This window comes from Pimephales promelas, chromosome 2 (genome assembly GCF_988280905.1).
Source record: "Pimephales promelas chromosome 2, fPimPro1.hap1.1, whole genome shotgun sequence".
Lineage (NCBI taxonomy): Eukaryota > Metazoa > Chordata > Actinopteri > Cypriniformes > Leuciscidae > Pimephales > Pimephales promelas.
The window spans coordinates 8,408,319-8,426,974 of NC_142770.1; the positions used below are offsets into that span (position 1 = coordinate 8,408,319).

The 18,656-nt window shown below is 38.7% G+C and overlaps 2 protein-coding genes across 2 annotated transcripts in view; both read right to left on the reverse strand.

Moving 5' to 3' along the window:
* The window catches only part of ahr1b (aryl hydrocarbon receptor 1b), a 46,726-nt gene extending 43,868 nt beyond the window's left edge, over positions 1-2,858 (reverse strand). Inside the window, exon 1 of the mRNA XM_039682625.2 lies at positions 1,548-2,858. Within this exon, the coding sequence (XP_039538559.2) occupies positions 1,548-1,588 (41 nt within the window). The 5' untranslated portion in view covers positions 1,589-2,858. The remainder of the gene's footprint in view (positions 1-1,547) is intronic.
* Positions 2,859-4,792: 1,934 nt separating this feature from the next.
* The window catches only part of ahr2 (aryl hydrocarbon receptor 2), a 76,947-nt gene continuing 63,083 nt past the window's right edge, over positions 4,793-18,656 (reverse strand). Inside the window, exons 3-11 of the mRNA XM_039682624.2 lie at positions 17,795-17,919; positions 16,273-16,362; positions 13,246-13,366; positions 12,823-12,962; positions 12,395-12,597; positions 12,171-12,280; positions 11,877-12,018; positions 10,028-11,780; positions 4,793-9,283 (exon numbers count right to left, since the gene is read on the reverse strand). Of these exons, the coding sequence (XP_039538558.2) occupies positions 9,176-9,283; positions 10,028-11,780; positions 11,877-12,018; positions 12,171-12,280; positions 12,395-12,597; positions 12,823-12,962; positions 13,246-13,366; positions 16,273-16,362; positions 17,795-17,919 (2,792 nt within the window). The 3' untranslated portion in view covers positions 4,793-9,175. The remainder of the gene's footprint in view (positions 9,284-10,027; positions 11,781-11,876; positions 12,019-12,170; positions 12,281-12,394; positions 12,598-12,822; positions 12,963-13,245; positions 13,367-16,272; positions 16,363-17,794; positions 17,920-18,656) is intronic.

The window sequence follows — 18,656 nt, forward strand, 5'->3', positions numbered from 1 at the left end:
TTACTCAATTGTCAACTTTCCTACTCTACCCGTCATGTTTAATAACTTTGCATATTGTTGGCTCTGTGCTGTTCTCTGTGTTTGATTTTAAGGAAATGTGTGTGTATCTTAGTTTGTACAAATAATCACATTTGGGTCACCACCACCCCAACGTAAAACACACACTTTGGGTTTCCATGATTTATGGTGAATTTACAGACACTATGATTTGTACAGTAACCCTAAACCTACCCATCAAATAAAACTTTCTGCATTTTTACATTTTAAAAAATATTGATTTTATATCATTTATAAGCTGTTTTCCTGACGGTGACCAAAAAAATGTCCAAATATTTTAGATATTGCCATCTTCGTACAGTTTACCTGAACCACACACAACGGGCTGTTATAAAACATAATTTGCCTGTTATTGTAAATATGATTTACATTATAGATTTCATTCTAATCAAAATGTATTATAATAATTTAAATACGTGTATAATAAAACTGTATATGCAAAGTGCGGCCTCTCTCTTCCATACAATAATTTAAATACGTCAATAGATGATTTTAAAGATCTATGAATTCAAAAAGGGAAAATTGTAAGGAAACAATCAATGCCGACAAAGTGATTGGCTAATCTTAAAAATAAACAAAATATTTTTAAAATATTAAACAAATAGCTAGAATTTGTAAATCTATTATTTAAGAGTATAAAATAAGCTCTGAACGGTTTGCAAAATGTAATATAAGATTATGATACCTATTTGGTTTACACTTCAGCAATGAAGTGATTTTAAATTTAATAAAACGTGGCAGAATTATATAGCTAAGGTGTTTTTTTACATTTATTAAAATTAATATTTACCAGTAAATATAATTGTTAGCAATATACATTCTAGGCTAAATCAAGTAAACATGTATTTTTCAAAAAATCATGTTGTAATAAAAATGTGACTTAGGCCTATATTTATATATCGAAATTCCAATACACAATAAAATAAACAATAATATTTTAAATAAAAGATAAAATAACAAATACAACATAGTGCATTATATAAAATAAAATATTTGCGTGCAGCAATGTTCACAATAGAATTTGGGGGGTTTAACTTCATTTAATTTCACGAAATTGAATGTTTTTGTATTTTTTGTACCTGATAGTTTAATTTTATCAAAAATTTAGAACAAAAAGGACAAAACACCGTTGACTAAACGAGCAAGAGTGCATGAAAACTACGGACTACTGTACATTAAAACAAATATCGCAGCACTAGGTTGTAAAACTCATACCAGTGATGATTTGATGACATTAAATAGAATAATAACTGTAAATATAAATATTTACAGATGGGCCTAGAGAGAAGATTTCACATGCGATGTGGGTCAGACGTATATTTTACTATAATGAGTCAGAAAGACCAACAAAAACTTCAACAACAGCAATTATCAATGAAAATAGTATGACACTAATTATATATTTGTATGATCTAATTATGGACCACCGTATTGAGTACGCCTACACACACACACACACACACACACACACATTTATTTGTATCACTTACGATCTTTGCACTGGTTTTCTTCTTTTTCGCCCAGCATACATGTTTAAGGCGTCAGTAGGTTATAATCCAACTCTTCGGGTCCAATAAATTCAACCCACGATTTCTAAAAGACAGTAAAATCCCGAAGACCCACTCTTTCTTGAACAGGCAATGAGTGTTAAAATTCTAAAATAAATATAATATTTGATACAATTGTGCGAAAAGGCACCCAAAGCTACTGCTACAACATGACCAAACTGCAATTAATATCAGTCCTATAAACTTAAAACGCCCAAAAAGTGAATCAAAAAGTGTAATTCCTCTTCAAATATATTTCAGCGTTCATAAGAGAAGTGACAGCAGGTCCTCGCTATCATATTCTTCATCCTCAGTGCGGCCGAGTTTGTGTAAACAGCTCTCCAAAGTCATTTACTTGGTTAAAATAATACATTATAAACTGTATTTACACAGAACGGGCAAAATAAATCAAACCCAGAATCATAATTTGTTCCAGGCTTCGTGTCTAATTCATTTTTTTTTTCTTTTTGGCCGAGCTGCTCCACTAAGTCCTCCAACTGCGCGCCCCCGACATCAGCTTGCAGGGGCACGCGCATTCGGTTGACCAGGCAACCGGCACAGATTTGCGCAGGAGCACGCGCAGAGCATCAGAGGCCACGGCGTTAAAGGCAAAGGGGAAAATCTCCTAGGATACAGGACGTCAGACGTCTCCCGTGATTGGTCAATGGAGTTCAAAATTACGACGCGTGGTCTGGTCAGCGGTAATGGATAGAAAGGCAGACGTTTGTAATTAGGCGCAACGATTTGTTTATGAATATTAATGAGATTGGTGCGTCTCAATTCGCCTACTTATACTACGCCCTAAAAGTATGTACTCTTTTCGTGAAGAAAAAGTGCATATTTTTAAGTGTGTAGCAGAAGAGTAGACAAGCTTACCTATCACGTCAAACAATTGCGTCTTTAACGGTTGCTCTGTCGCGAACTGACCTGTCAATCATCTTGTTAAAGATAAAATCCTCCACATTTCATTTCCTACCGTATCAGAGAGAAATGCAGAAGCACTTTATCTGCAGTTGCGGGTCATTCATCCTCATATATTAATGCACAATGATGGCCATAGTAAATTAAAAGCTAATGGCCAAACGGATAGAAAAGTCCACATTGTTGTTGCAGATATAGCAAGGATAAAAATAAATTCATATTTTGCTATCAAGTTAAACTTTGATTACTCAAACCTTTATCTAAACCTCTCACCGTTGGTCGCGCATATCTGCCATGGGTTAAAACAAAAACAAACAAACACTTTTTTACTCATATTCGTAGTTCTTTCGTAGTAATGTTCAGGCAATATTAGCCTTTGTTTTGAAAATCCACCGGAAAGAGTAGACCATCCGGGAACTTCTGGTCTGGCATACGCTTTTTAACGTACTGGGACGCATTTATTTTAATCTCGCATACGGTTTAGGATGGATAGTAGGACATCAATGAGACGTAGGGCTAAAATCGCTCGCGACGCGATTAATATTCATTAGAATCCTGGACACTTCTGGCCAATCAGCGGACAGAGCACCTCGCAGGATTTGTTACAAATTTAATACAATAAACATTTTAAACAAATAACATTTTATTTTTACATTAAATATAATAAATGTCTATGTTTTTTTTAATGTTACTAAAAAATAGATAATAATAATTAACAACAAACAGTGTTTTCTGTTAAACATAGGCCTATACGCAAAATTAATAAAATAAATTAAATGATCGAGTGTAATCCCTAAGAAATTCCAGTAATATTTTAATGGGGTGATAATGATATTGAATGATTTCATGCGGTGAGATCTTTTCGTTTATTATTTTAGTCATTAATTCATTCCCTTACCGTTTTATTGACATATTATATGGATCATATGCTTGCAAAGGGGCCAGTTGCATAGTCAATTCCCATTTGCAAGCTTCTGTTATGACGCATCATTTCCTGCGCTTTCAGAAGCGTTTATTGCTGTTCAGCATTTATTGACTATAATGACGGTATTATAATACTTGTTTATGGACCACAGCAAAATCCCTTCAAGTGCATGAAGCTGCTGACTCTTTCATACACATTGCACACATCTGTTTTATACGCATGCATTTAAAGGGCAGTAGTGAATAAAATATTATTCAAATCAAAAGTGATTGTATCGCCCCAGTTTTGTTTTAGGACACCCAATAAAACTGTGGCCAACCACACCAAGTAGGCCTAGTTACAACAATTGTTTCTTTGTTGTTCTTTGTTACCAATTGAACACGACAGAACGATCCATTTCAAATCGCCTTCTTAAGTTTTATTTTACGCTAGTAGTAGCCTACAGTGCTAGCCTGCATGATGAAATTTTAGGCCTACTGGCACACATTCAAAATATGTACATTAGCGTCCCCATGTGGTAAACACACGTAAACTACACCCAACCTTTCTGTATACACTAGGCTACTAGTCTACACAGCCAAAGATATGTTAGATATCGTTAGCCTCAAGGCATAATTGCCTAATTCACATTTCAATGTCTTTGGAAAACAAGAAAAAACAAAAAAAACAAAAACAAAACAGACACACAAAATGACCTCATAGCAATGCTATGAGGCTAACGATATTGGGCCAGCCCAGTAGTAGCCTACGACCGTTGGGAATGGCGGAGGAAAAGTGAGTGGACACCCTTTTATTCGATGAACATAATGTTTAACAAATGTATAATTATCCGTGAACTTGATAAATGTTGCAGATGTAGTGTTTTACTATCCACAACCAAAGACTTTCAACTTGCGTGTGAAAACTTTTTCTGTGTCGATCTAATTTTCGTCTACCTCTGAAGTGGTCTAAAGTGGACAAGCTCTAAACGTTTTTAGATCCCTTTCACACCTGTATTTAGCTAGATATGATATTGATCTATCTATCTATCTATCTATCTATCTATCTATCTATCTATCTATCTATCTATCTATCTATCTATCCATCCATCCATCCATCCATCCATCCATCCATCCATCCATCCATCCATCCATCCATCCATCCATCCATCCATCCATCCATCCATCCATCCATCCATCCATCCATCCATCCATCCATCCATCCATCCATCCATCCATCCATCCATCCATCCATCCATCCATCCATCCATCCATCCATCCATCCATCCATCCATCCATCCATCCATCCATTGTTTTTGTGCATTAAACAGATGTCCAATAAAATGACCAGCTAACGCCATAGAGTCATTGACCCCCGTTTAATATTGTAAAGATATCAATAATGAGAGGCACAACACAAAAATTAATCATTTGATAATACAAATACAAAACAAACAAAAGCTATATTTTATATATATATATATAATATAGAAGTGTGTGTATAACTTTTATTTGTGGGTCATCCATTTGCGTATAGATTTTACAGTTGTGCGGAACAATGTACAAAAAAAAAAAAAAAGATGTATAGTAGCCTACACATAAAAGCATTTACAATGCTGGATGCACAAGCAAAGAAACAAACATACAATGATACAACAAATAAACAAAGATACTGCATTTAAAGAGAGGCCTCACAAACATGTTGTTACGCAAGACACGGGCATCTGAACTGTTGAGTATTAAGGATTTGTAGTTTAGTGGTGAATGGGGAGGACATCCTAACATGTATGAATGATTATTATTATTATTATTTTTTTTTTTGGCACTGGGGGAGTTCAATGCAGAGGCCGATTATTGGTGTTTTCCCCACTGTGAACCTATTTCAATTAATGGCATTTTGCAGGTATACAGCAAATGAAAGGGTAATTTTCTGGACCACTAAACCTTGTCTAGTCACAAATTACTAATATTTAGGCACCGTACAGAAGTCATAAACTAAATAGTCTAATAGTGGTTTCCTAAGCAGATGGACAGGATTAAAGATGACAAGTAATCTGTCTGTCATCACTAAAAAGCCAAATCCCAAATACAGTGGTTCTCAACTGGTGGGTTGCAGCCCAAAAATTTAGTCGCAGGTCTGTTTTGATTGGGAAAATATGACCCAAACACCTCGATGCGTTTTTAACTGCAGGAATAGATATTCTTTTGAATTTAATATCAAATGAACATTATTATAAAACACTATTAAGGGCATTTAAGTAAGCAAAGCAAAAAAATAGATCGTTTTCAGTTTCACACAAGTGTGAAAAAATGTTTTGCGAGTGTTTGAGATGCATTAAACAGTAGCTATGAATAAAATGGCACCTCCGCCCTATAAAGCTATTAAACATTTGATTGAAATGACATTTGTAGGATAAAATCTGTCTTGGACCAAAACCACTTGAGAACCACTGATTTAATATACATCATTGTGGACGGAGCTTTATCGCGTCGAAGGACATGGCGAGAAATATATTTTAATGCATGAAAACGAAAATCAGAGCAAAACAAATCCATTGCTTTTATTTGTGCGTAATCGGTCAACTTTACAAACTGATAAACGAATCAATTAGCCAACTGATCATCCATGAATCATACGACCCTTTAGCGATTTACTAGGTTTACTCTTAAATGTGGGGTAGGTAGAAATTTTCGGAAATTTTTTTTTCCCAAATTTGTTTAAACTTTCTATGCATACCAATACATAGTTAAAATCAAAGTACTCTGAAAAAGAAAGTATACAAATCGAGTGTCTGTAGTCCTCTCAGTGCTGCATTAAACAGCTCATTATTTCCAACCGGGACGAAAGAAATGATTGGCTGGGCGACTGCCACGCTCCCTCGCTACCATGGCTACCAGCACTGCTGTGTAAAGGCCTATTTATACTTCTGCGTTGATGGTACGCCGTAGTGTACGGCGTAGGCTACACACGTAAGCAATGCCGTCGTGACCATTTATACTTCAGCATTCAGGTCTTGGTTGCTCTGCAGTACTGCTCCGAAACGCTAGTTGGCGGCAGAGGGTTTTAATGTTCCACTGTGGTTAGATTCCTCGCGGCTAGGTTACTACAAGAAATGGCGACTGAAAGAGAGCGGATCAAGTTGGAGTTGGAGCTTATTGAGGTGGAAAAACAGTTAATTTTAGTGAAACTACTAAAACAAAGACAGAAACGAGAGAAGACGTCGGCGGAGACGGTGCGGAAATGCGTGAGATGGTACGTGCGGAAATGCGTAGGAGGAAATGCAATGCTACCAAGCCGACCAATCCCAGATCTTGCGGTTCACGTCGTCGCGACGTGTAGTTACATTTTTTGAGGAGGTGCGCGTCAGGCTACAGCGAAGGGTACGCGGTATGTTATGCGTCTGTGCGTATGGTACGCCGCACCTACTGCGCGCACCCTACGCAGAAGTATAAATTGGCCTTAAGAGCAGCCCACGTGCACGAACGTTTGCGAGGAGCTGGTAAACGCGTCCTACAGCTGAGCGCGGTTCGGCAGTGCGTGTTCATGTGATTTGGGGGTGTGGCTTTGTAAGGATCCCAGACGGGAGGGGTGGGAGAGAATGAAATAATGAGCTGTGTTTATTGCAGCACTCAGAGGACTACGACACTCGATTTGTATACTTTTTTTCAGAGAGTACTTACATTTTAATTATGCATTGGTATATATAGACAGTGTAAACAAATTTGTGAACGTTTTTTTTTTAGAAAATTTCTACCTACTCCACCTTTAACCATCAGACATCTAGCAATAAAACACAGAACGCCCTAACATTTCATCAAAACCAGCAACTTTAGCTTTCAATAGGCCTACAAACGAAACCAAGTCACTAATCTCAGAAAACAAAAGCTGTTTTAAGGCACTTAAGACGACAAACGGGCAAAATGCGTGTCCTGTAACTCTTAAACTGCGAGGCTATGTACAACACTCAGCAAACTAGCATAGTCGATTCCGTCCATGCTAACAACAACCAGTTGTTAAAAAACGTTGCTTCTCAGATTCAATTATAGCTGCCATTTCAATTCCTTTCCTCCTCCGCAAGCCACGATCATTTCATCCAAAGAGAGGGAAAACAGGAGGGAATAAGTGAAATATTCTTTAGGGAGAAAGAAATTAAGGCACACTGTGTTCTCATTTCAGATGATGAAAGGAAAAGGCTTCGGGTGCATGAGTTTGTGGTTATATATATATATTCTGTTCTTACTGCAGGGTAAAAGAACAAATCTCAGAAGCAACAGCTGTCGACAAAAAGTTTCTATGAGAAAATTAATGTAAAAAGCCTTTTCAAAAGGTAGGTAGCGACCCTTTTTTTAAAAACCAATAAAACCAATCAGTCATAATTCTCGAAGTCACGAGATATCTCATACAAATATGTTTTGGTATATTTACACATTCAAAATGCTGAATCAAATGGCTTTAAATTCTTCAAAAAAAGGGCTCAAAGTGGTCTACAAACTTTGGGGCTAATTCACAAAACATTACAGTTACACATTTTGGTTGTGTATTGCATTCAATTCTATGCGTACAATTCACGCAGGAATAGTTTTACGAGCGGTTCATAGAAATGGGTTTTGAACAAATTCTCTACACTGTGCTTGTTCTAAACTTTTTGCCTGCTGCTGCATTTCCTGATTGACCAAGAACGACACTACAGATGACTAAAGAACGACACTATAGACGAGTCAATCAAATTTCACTGTGGCCGTAAAAGTTAGTCAAATCTTTTTCCGACTATGTTTGGGATCCTTCTTGATGACTAGATTGTGACGTTATCTCAAAACTCTCTTTTTCTCACACTATATATTTTACCTTTCATCTGGAGGCAGGATACGCTGGCTGCTGTGATTCATGGCACGCAACATGATTGAAGAATTACTATTATTCTTCTATATAAGTGAATAGTAAGCAAGAGTGTAATCAGCAAATTACAAAATTACTGCAAAAAAAAAGCGGGAAAAATGGCTCAATGGTATTTCCATAATTTCGATTATATGCATACAAAAGTACAAAAGACGACTATTAAACAAAAAAACAACACATAAATGATAAGCAATAACATTCAGATATTGTTGTAATACACATGAAACATATGGTTAAGGCAAGCATAAAAGGGTGGCAAGAGCAGACGGTATTAAAGAGGGTATCTTGTACTGTTTCAATTTCACTCCTTGAATGGAAAAAGTGTTGTGTAGCAGAAATGGGGACATATTTTCCGGGACTATTGATTTCGGTGGTGTTTTTTCTTTACCTCAGAATCTTGTCCCCGTAATTAAAACGGTGCTCCATTCCTTCTGCATACTTCACAAATGAACTCTAGGCTTCCTCGCGCACACACATATACACAAACACACACTTGCTCACACACCTCTCCTTGCCATTACTCCAGAATGGCGTAAAAAAAAAAAAATCCAATCAGGGATGAAAGGACATGCTTTAAAAAAATAAATATGAACTTTCTTTTACTCCTTATTTCTAATCAGAGAGGGTGTGAATAAGTGAATAAGTAGATAAGTGAGAAAAAATGTGTGGTGAAGATTGCTTTTAAAGTTCTGTAACGTCTCTTAGGTTTTAAGCCCAGAGTGTCATCAGAAGCGGATGCATCTCTCTCGAAGGGACAAACAAGTCGCTGTATTTATGTGTGCATTTTTTCCCCTAGAAACAGGCGCTGCACTGTTGATGTGTCAGTCACTGCATTGGGTGGGATCTACCACTAATAGTCACAGCAATTGCTTTGGTTGTTCTCGGAAAAGTAGTTGGTTCCGTTGGCCATTGAGAGAAAGAGGTATGATCCTTTCTCGTCAAGTGGACGGTTTGGAATCTGTGAAGGGACAAAGATGAAACCATTAAAGGAATGTTTTGTTCATTCCGAGGTAATCATGTCATGATATTCATTAAGTTGTGCATGGAAAGGAATTTAAAGCAGAACTCTCTCCATTTTGAACTTTTGCACCCAGCCAGAGGTTACGGACACATTGTTTTGATGGCTTCCTTTACTATAGATGGTTTTGTACTTTTTATGAAAGCATAATTCATATTCAAAAGAACTTGAATGGTTTTGTCTTATCCAGGACAAAATCTTAACGGCATATTTTTTCTTTTCTTCATATCTAAGAAAAATGGATAATATAACTGACATATACTGAATTTAATGAAAATGGATAGCTTGTATATTAGAAATGAATTACATCAAGAAATCAGTTTAGTCACCCAGAACTACTCTGTATTGCCCACTTTACAAAATTACTTGAGCACATTGTGAAAAGATTCATCTAGAGAATCAGCCCACCTTAAAAATACCCATGTACACATGGTGACAAAAGTAAAATCCCAAAACAGTTCTTTCCTACAATGACTTGTGAGTGGTGGTAGAGCTGAGATAACCCCCAATCTGTTAAAAAAGCCCTGGATGTGCGATAACACATTAAACCTGGGGTAAAAACAGGGCAGTTCCGCCATTCTCAACAAACTCAAAGACTCACACGTTTTTGCTTTGATCTGTGATCTAGAGAGCACGCTACTTTAAAGTTGTAATTACACAATGGATTAAATTAGTACAGTTTACCTGTGTCTGGCCATTGCAGGAGAGATACTGCTGAGCAAGTATGTTATCTGGAATTAATCCAGGTTGGACTTGACAGGCCATGGGGCTGATGTTGGTGTCCTCCTGTGGGATGACCGGTGTGTCCTCGCTAGGACCTCTCTGGTAATAACAGGATGCTTGTGTTGGACTCTGGTTTATCAAACTTTTAGCCCTCTGGCAGGATGACATTGAAGATACTGGATCGGCAGAACCATACTGCATCCCATTCACAGAGGGTTGAGGCGTGCTTGTGAACATGCAGCTGTTGGAGGTCTGCTGAGGATAGATGCCATTTGCAGTTGTCTGGGGCAGGAGGCCAGACCCAAATCCTTGTGGGTTTGTGTGCGACAACAGTTGTCCAAGCATGTCTTTTTGGACATCTTTCACTTGGCCGATGAAGCCCATTATATTCTGATGCTCGCTGGAAAACGATTTATGGACCTGCGGAGGGGTAGGCTGGGATTTCTGCCAGGCAGGCAGTCCCGGATTGGCAGGATTTTGAGTGTGAAGAGAAAACTGTCCTTGTAAGTGGGTAGTTGGGCCAGAGTGCAGCCCTGCATCTTGTGAACCTGACACGTTACGGCCGCAAGAGTTCAGCAGGTTATCCACCATATTGTTGCTGTCGGACACCCACTGAGGGTTCTGACTGATTGACGGTTGTTGGGGAAGTGAATTCTGGAAGCCTATCGGCAGGGTGGAAGTGCCCTGCAATAGTGGGCTTTGAAGAGGGAGAGTCATTGCGTTGGGATGGGGCGGGTTTCCAGTCTGTAGGTTTCTCTCGCCACATGGCACCATTCCATTCTCTTGCACAGCACCTTGCAGACCAAGCCTGACTTGGCTCGACTGCTGACTACGCTGCATGGCAAGAGAAGGATTAAACATGATGCTATTATTGCTGGGCATATTTTGGGTTGCCTGGTCTAGTCCAAATGATTGGACGAAAGTGTCACCAGGTAGAATCTGTGGTCCCATATGGGTGAGCTTGGCCATCCCTCTTCCAGGGCTACTGGCATCCACTCCATCCTGGATGTTCATTCCGATGAACCCATCCGGACCTTGGGATCCACCAAGCATCCCTGCCTGGCAGTTGAATGCCTGGTTAGCAGCTGCGTTATTCTGTAATTCCGGCACCTCAACAAATAGCCCCTGGTCCTGCTGTCCAGGCAATTGAACACCACTTTCCTTGAAAAGTGCATCCTCGACATAGGAGAGGATGTCGTTGGTGAGGAATTTGTTAAGATCCATATCATTGTTGTAGTTCATTCTGAGAAGAGTGTTCTCCCACTCCTTCAGCTCCAATTTGTCCACATCAAAATCCTGAAGGTTGTCGCAAAAAGTGGTGTCCCCGATAATATGTTGCAAGGTTTCCATCATGTCCTTTACCACACCTTCCTCCTTTATGTCAGCTACAGTGTTTGTGGCTGACGGCTGCCAGGTGTTCCCAGGGACATTGAGCAGGGCGTGGCTATCCCTGAAAGCCTTGTCAAGCATAAACTGTGAATTGGGATCATTGTTCTGGTTGTAGACAGAAAGATCCTGGTTCAGCATGGAGCCAAGAATAGAATCGGGGTCCAGAGACGGAGGTTTGTTTATCTTCTGGGGTGGGCTCTTATTTTGAATCCCATTGATGATGTCCAGTGTGGGGCCAGTCTCATACAAGACACCCTCACCAGTGGTGCAGTTAAAGGGTAGCTGCAACTTCCTTTGACTGAGGTGTTCCTCACCCTCCTCATTACTACAAAATACAGACATTATATTCATTAGAAAAACAAACAAACAAACAAGGAGATTAGCTCAGCAACGACATTACTAAAAAGCAGGTTTTACTTACGTTAGTGCTCTCTGTCGAACAATTATAAAGTCTGGCCTTCCTCCTTTATAAATAAGCCTAGCATTGGACTGCACCCAGATCCATGTACCCCATTTTGAGAGAAGTCTGAAGGCGGTTAAACCACTTTCTCCTGTCTTTATCACTATGAGATAAAGTAAGAGAAAACATATATTTTAAAATGTCTCTTCTATAGAAATCAAACTGATAGTCTTATAGAGTTCAAAATCTACATCTAAGAATGGACTTGGCTTTGATTTAATAGTAAATACTTGGTCAAGGTCTGATATAACTCACTTCTGACATGGTTGTCAGCACAGTACATCATGTCAGCAGCGTGAATGAACTGATAACCGGAGCCTCTCATACACAGCTCAATCTCAGTGTAGCCAAGAACCACCTTCCCTCTGCAAAATGAGAAATACAGTAGATAGGAAAAAAATGTTAACACTGTTTATACCCCTTCCAAAAAATGTATTGGCCCAATCTGACAATGTCTTTTACTTCAAGCTCAAAAATACCTTGTGTCGATACCAATGGGGGTGAAGTCCAGCTTGTGTTTGGTTTGGAAAAGAAGAGTCTTGCTTCTGATTTCCAAGATTGAGGGTGGCTGGAGGGGTGTGGCTATGGCAAAAAGGGCCAGTTGAGGGTGGGACAAGGTCCCATCTTCCACCAATTTGTTTTGCCCATAGAGATATTTCAGCCTCCCCTGGAAGTTCAGGGCCTTAGAGGCAAAGGGAAGGACATGCAAGTCATTTTAGCCCCATGAGGGTCTGACACTGAGTAAACAATCCACAGCAGATTTATGTACACAGCTGTTGCTGTTACTGCATCATTGTGTACACAGAAAATCATACATGGTTGAATATAGAACAAAGTGTTCATCTAAAAATATATACATTTTGGTTTGGACTGGCATAAAGGTCTAATAGACATCTAGGAAGTTTACCAAGAAGCCTGACGAGTTGTCAAGGAGGCACCGGAATCGGCAGCAGAAGCTTCGTTCCAGGAAAGATGAGTTTTCTGGAGGGATCTGTTGAGGGTTGTAGTTTACCATGTCTCTGGTGATGTCACTGCTGCTCTGCATTGCTGTAGACCAATTGGTTTTGCCAAACAAAAGAGGAAAACAGTGATGTAATCGGCTGTGAATCACTACCTGGGTTTATACAAGGCTCCATTTTATAAATCTGAACTGATCCTCCGACAGCTTGTTCTCCACAAACATACTCCCTTGACTTAGTAATGATGACAGCAGCAATCAGCTCATTGACAAAACATTCAGGGCTGGGCACCACAGTAAATGCTGACGACATCTTAGCAGGAACTCACTGACCCTATTTGATCACCAACGTTAGGGCGAGTTGCTACTAACCATCGGATCCTTCGCTACCATCGCACGAGGTGGGATTGAGAGCGAAGTGCAGTTGTCTGCGGAACATTGCCCGATCGTCTGTATGGATGAGCTCAAATACACTCTGGTGGACCACATCCGACTGTGAAGACAGTGAAAGAGTACATTAATAAAAACGTACATGAAACGTATGGCATGTTATCACAGGGCTGGGTGCAAACTCTGAATAATCCTAATTCATTCCATTATTCAATATGGTATTTCCACGGTCACAAACAAGTTCCCATGTGGTTATTTCCTTTCCATTATTTAATTCCAGTGTTAATGCCAATCAAATGCAAAGTGTAGCCTATTGGGGTGGCTCATATTTAATGAAAAAGCATTCCATTTTAGGACTGAATTTAATGTATATCAAAAAGTAGACGCTTCCCTCTAGAGGCTTGGCATAGTAACTGCAGCTTGTCGTGCATTGTTTTTGTTTTTTTTGTTTTTTTGGCCTATGTATTTTCCTCCTTGTTTTTTCTCTCTATCTCTCTCTTTCCTCAGAAGACATATGAAAAAAGATATTTTCTGGACAGTGGGGATGGAAACCAGACAAGGTCCAGAAACCATTCATGACAACTAGTACCAACAAACACACATTTAGAGGTTAATGAGGACACACGGTAGGGAGTAGAAAGAAGAGATATGTGTTAATTGCTCAAATATATGTATACATGTCACTGATATTTAAACATATATAGAGTATACACAGATGTTTTTAAACAGGGCATGTAGAATAATGATGTTGAGCTAATTCTAATAAAATTAAATACTAATATTATTTATAAAATCATATTGTTCAGCCTTTTAATGAATATCCTAAATTTATTTGAATAATCGAATCAAACCTCCCATCTAAAAAACAAATTATTGCAACAATATTCACTTCTACAGTTAACGCATTTCTTAATTTTATGCAATCAACAAAAGGATAGTAGCCTATATCATTCATAAATATAAAAAAAGTTGTCCAGCCCTGTTTAGAATTGATTTTTGAGGAGCAAAAGCACAGAACACTTAACACTATAAAAATGGCACCTTACTTAATAGAATAATGTAATTAAAAGTAAGTGAATAGTTATAAGCGACCTAAGTCACAACAGGTGTTAGCAGTGGGTATGTAATGCATTTATGCGTATATGTGTGCAGGTGGTGCTGACTGCGTAACCGTAGCGACCTGGGCTTGCCTTACATGCTAGAGAGGGAACGTCAAACTCTAGGGAAATTGATTTACTGAGGGAAAAACAGGTACGCAATCACAAGCACACACTACATGTACAGAATGCACATCAACAAACACTTATTCACATATCATACAGGTATGTTATATATACATTCTTTTGGTATGCACATACTGTCCGTATTGTATTATTTGTGTGTGCCTAGAGCGAGAATGTGTATTTAAGTAGGCATTGTGTAACGTATAGCCAACTTGCTATCAATTGTTGGATATAGTAATGAAAACGCTATTGTTCATATGATCCATACATGCAAACTATACGACCAATACATCACAGGAACACATACATAAGATCTTTCACAAAACTGGCTGTGGTTCACAGAGACAGACAAACAGGTTTCGCAAGTTCTTTAATGAAGTATCCAAACATTCAATTTGACTCTCTTTGATGTTCTTTTTTCCGAGCTTCTCCTCTTTTATAAACAAAACCAAACTATGTCCGATATGCACATCACAGGGGGAAAGAAAAAACACTTAATCGCTAAGCATCTGCAAATATTAGCTTACATCATTTTGAATAAGTCTTCCAAGGAAGGAAACCTGAACAACATCTGAACAACATTGACTAGGTTGTTCACTGTTTAAAAAAAAAAAACCCTCGTTGTCGCCACAGATGTTTAACAGTAAACGAACCATTCCGATTAAGAAATCGAACCCAGAGACACCACAGCAATTTTTCACAACCTACTTTCACGCTTCAGTTACGGAGCAGTAAACACCCGTGACCGACATTCGGGCCTACAGAATTATCCTGACGATAAGAGAAATTCATGATACCTTCAGGGTGTGGAAATACTCAACAAACAAGTGAAGAATGATTCAAATATTTCCAACTCCAGCACAGATTTGACAATTACACTGGATTTATCAAAAGCAATAGGATTGTTTGAGGCTAGTAAACTAATAATCATTTTTCTTGGTGAACAATACAAAAAAACAAAACAAGTAAAGGTGGGAAGAGGCCTAGCTTTTGTTTAAGACACTTACCAGCAATATTTGTGTTGATTACGAAAATTTCAGCGTATGACGAGGTGACTAATGTTAAGTAAAAGTTGTACCTCCTAATGTTTCAGATTACACGATTTTTTTGTCCGGTACGATAGTCACTGTGTCAGATTACGCGATTTTGACTCCTAAAATCCTGTTGTGTCGTGGACAAGACACGTCAGACTACACGTTGATTCCTGACCGTCTTTAACGGCACGTGTGATGTCATCAAGAAGGCGAAACTAGTAGCGAGTGACTTCCGGAAACGAACGTAAACAAACAATGGATGAAGCGGTGAGTGTTGTATTGGCTGTCCTGTGTTCAGAAAAACCCGACAATGGACTCGTTCCTGGGTTGCTCGAAAAGGACAGCATGGGCTGTCAATCCTCCAAAGAGAACTTGAGGTAAAATATTGTTTTCTTATTTATTTTTACTTTTAGTTTTAAGGTTAGCACCATCATCTCTCTTTCGTTTCGCTATTTTTGAAAGTTGTGTACGGAAACGCTTCTGTGCTCCTAGTGGTCAACCTCATACATGTGACAGAACCGTCGTGGACGACCGTTAAAAAAAATTAAACATGCTAGTCTTTTTGGCGTGATGTCATGAAGCGTCGCAGACGCGACGTAGGTTGTCGCCACACTATACGAGATGATACGATCGAATCTTGCGTCCCGACGCCCGTTGTCGTTTACGAATCCCCACGATACCCTACGTCAAATGGATCGTGTCAAAATCGGGCTAAAATCGTGTAATCTGAACCAGGCATAAAGCAAACTCACCTGATGGAAGCCCAGGTAGTCCTGTATAGTCTGTGATGCGTAAAACACGTAACCTTCCGCGGTGACAACCAGAACAAAGCCGTTGAGGGCCTGAAAACAAAATTAGACAAATATGTGTTAAAACATGTCAAAAGTCGTAAGATGTATGGCATGAAATATTTCATAAACAAAAACAGAAAGGTTAGTTTTGGCTTGGGTTATTTCCGGTACACATTGTGCGATTTTGGGCAGTCCCAGACAAAAGATGACCAATCGTGGCGATTTCTGTGCCAGTCGTGGCTACATCATACAGTGAGAGGTTCAAAGACGGCGTATGTCAGTCTTGCAACCAAAGATAGCCATCGATGATTTTCTGACTGTAACAGAAATTTAGCATGATCATCTCACGGTGTGTTTGTTGCTACGACCTACATTTACGGAGTAGACAATAAAAAATGCAACATGAAATCACGTATTGATCAACATGACATGGCGCTAAAACTTACAAACAAGTTGGCCTCTTTTCCCTAGTCATGACCACGTCTATATTCTCTTTTTTTCAGCGGACATTAAAAACACAATAGCCGGAATGAAATTCATCTTGCTCTATTCGTTTACCACTCGCGCATGCTGATTACGTTTTATATACTGACGTCTAAACTTGCATCGTAGCCTACGATTCAATAGGTGTCATCATCGAATAGTCTATACATTTCGTACCCAAATTTATTAGATTCATGTCGTACAGTGTGAATCGTACAGTCTGTAGCAGGCATAATGTGAAACAGGGATTGTGAGTGAGTGTAAGACTGTAGATGGGTGGGGGTAATGGGGCCATTTTTCTTCTTTTACATCTTTTTTTTCTCTAAAGTAAACATCCCATGTAATTATCCAGGCTTTTGTTAAGGTGTTGAACATGACAACAGACAAGGGGGTGAATATCGCCGCTAGTCACGCACAGGAAACAACAGCCCTCAAACAATGGAGAGAGAGTGTGAGAGAGAGAGACAGAGAGAGAGAGACAGAAATGTGGCTGAAAAAGAAACTCACAATATTTGTACATGGAAAGCAACATGTGATATAGTTTACGAAGAAAAGATAACATTGCTCAACAGTGGAGAATCTCAATTGGTCAGACTTCATTCCCTTTTACCAAGCGTGAAAACAACAGCTACAATAAACAAAATGTCAACCCAACTTTCCTTCAGGAGTTTATGACATGGAAGCTTAAGTGTTTTATTTGAGTGGGTATTGTTTATTTTGATATCCTTCCATGGAATCAAGAAGAAACCTTCACACTTTTACCTGCTATGCACACACAATTATAATGGGAAAGTACTGACTTCTTTGCGCGGCATGAATAAATAACGAGGGAGCAAATGAGAATACACAAAAGATCCGGGCCATTTTAGGTGAGAAAATAGGTGCAGGGTGTTTATAAAATGTGTTAATGTTAAGTGTGAGCGCAAGTAAACAAGTGGGAGGTCGTTATGAAGAATCCTGGTAATTCTCAAGAAAATTGATGCATTTCCATGTATTTTACCTGCAACAACAGGTCCCCCTCTGAGAAACTGACTCCATCCAGACTGGTGGCTGTCTGTCCATTTCCTCCACATGTCCCTATCCGGTCACTCGGCCATCCATTTCCTCCCGTCTTTTTGCCTGTGGCTAAAGCAAAGAGAGAGAGAGAGAGAAATAGTGTGGTTACTAAAAAGTTACCACCATGAATGTCATTCTGTGCTGGTTTGTTTCTGTAAGGTTTAAACCATTCTTTCAGACAAATAATATGAAATAATCCATTACTTCAACCACACATTTTGCTGAAAAATCTATAAAAACATCACATGACCAAGCAGAATGTCACTACCCTTCCACTGTGAACTCAGGAAGTAACTAGGACTAACATGATCAATCAACGTCATCAACAGTTTCCTCTACAGATGTCTTGAACTCTGAATAATGTTGTTGTTTTGTATTACTTGCCTTCTCACTCTCTACATGTACCAAGCAAAAATGTGTTTGACAACAAAGGCCATTATAGTCAAATTTACAAGGTGCTAGTCAATTAAACAAATTGTTTATTAGCTAAAGCTGAACATTTGAGTCTTTCCCATTTTGGTTACACAAGCTACAACATCAACAACTAAATTTGTACTAACATGTTACTAAACTGTGAGGCAAAGCCTGTGGTAAAATCTGATGTAAACTGAAATCTGAGGTAACATTTTAAGTCAACTGAGGTAAAATGTGAAGTAAGCGCTAATGCAAACATCCAAGTTAAAATGTGTATGGTAAATTGATGAAATTTGAGATTTACTGAGGTAAAATATGAGGTAAATCATGTAAACTAAAGTTTGAGGTAAAAAAAACCAAACTGGCACACTCTGAGGTAAAAAAGTCAGTCA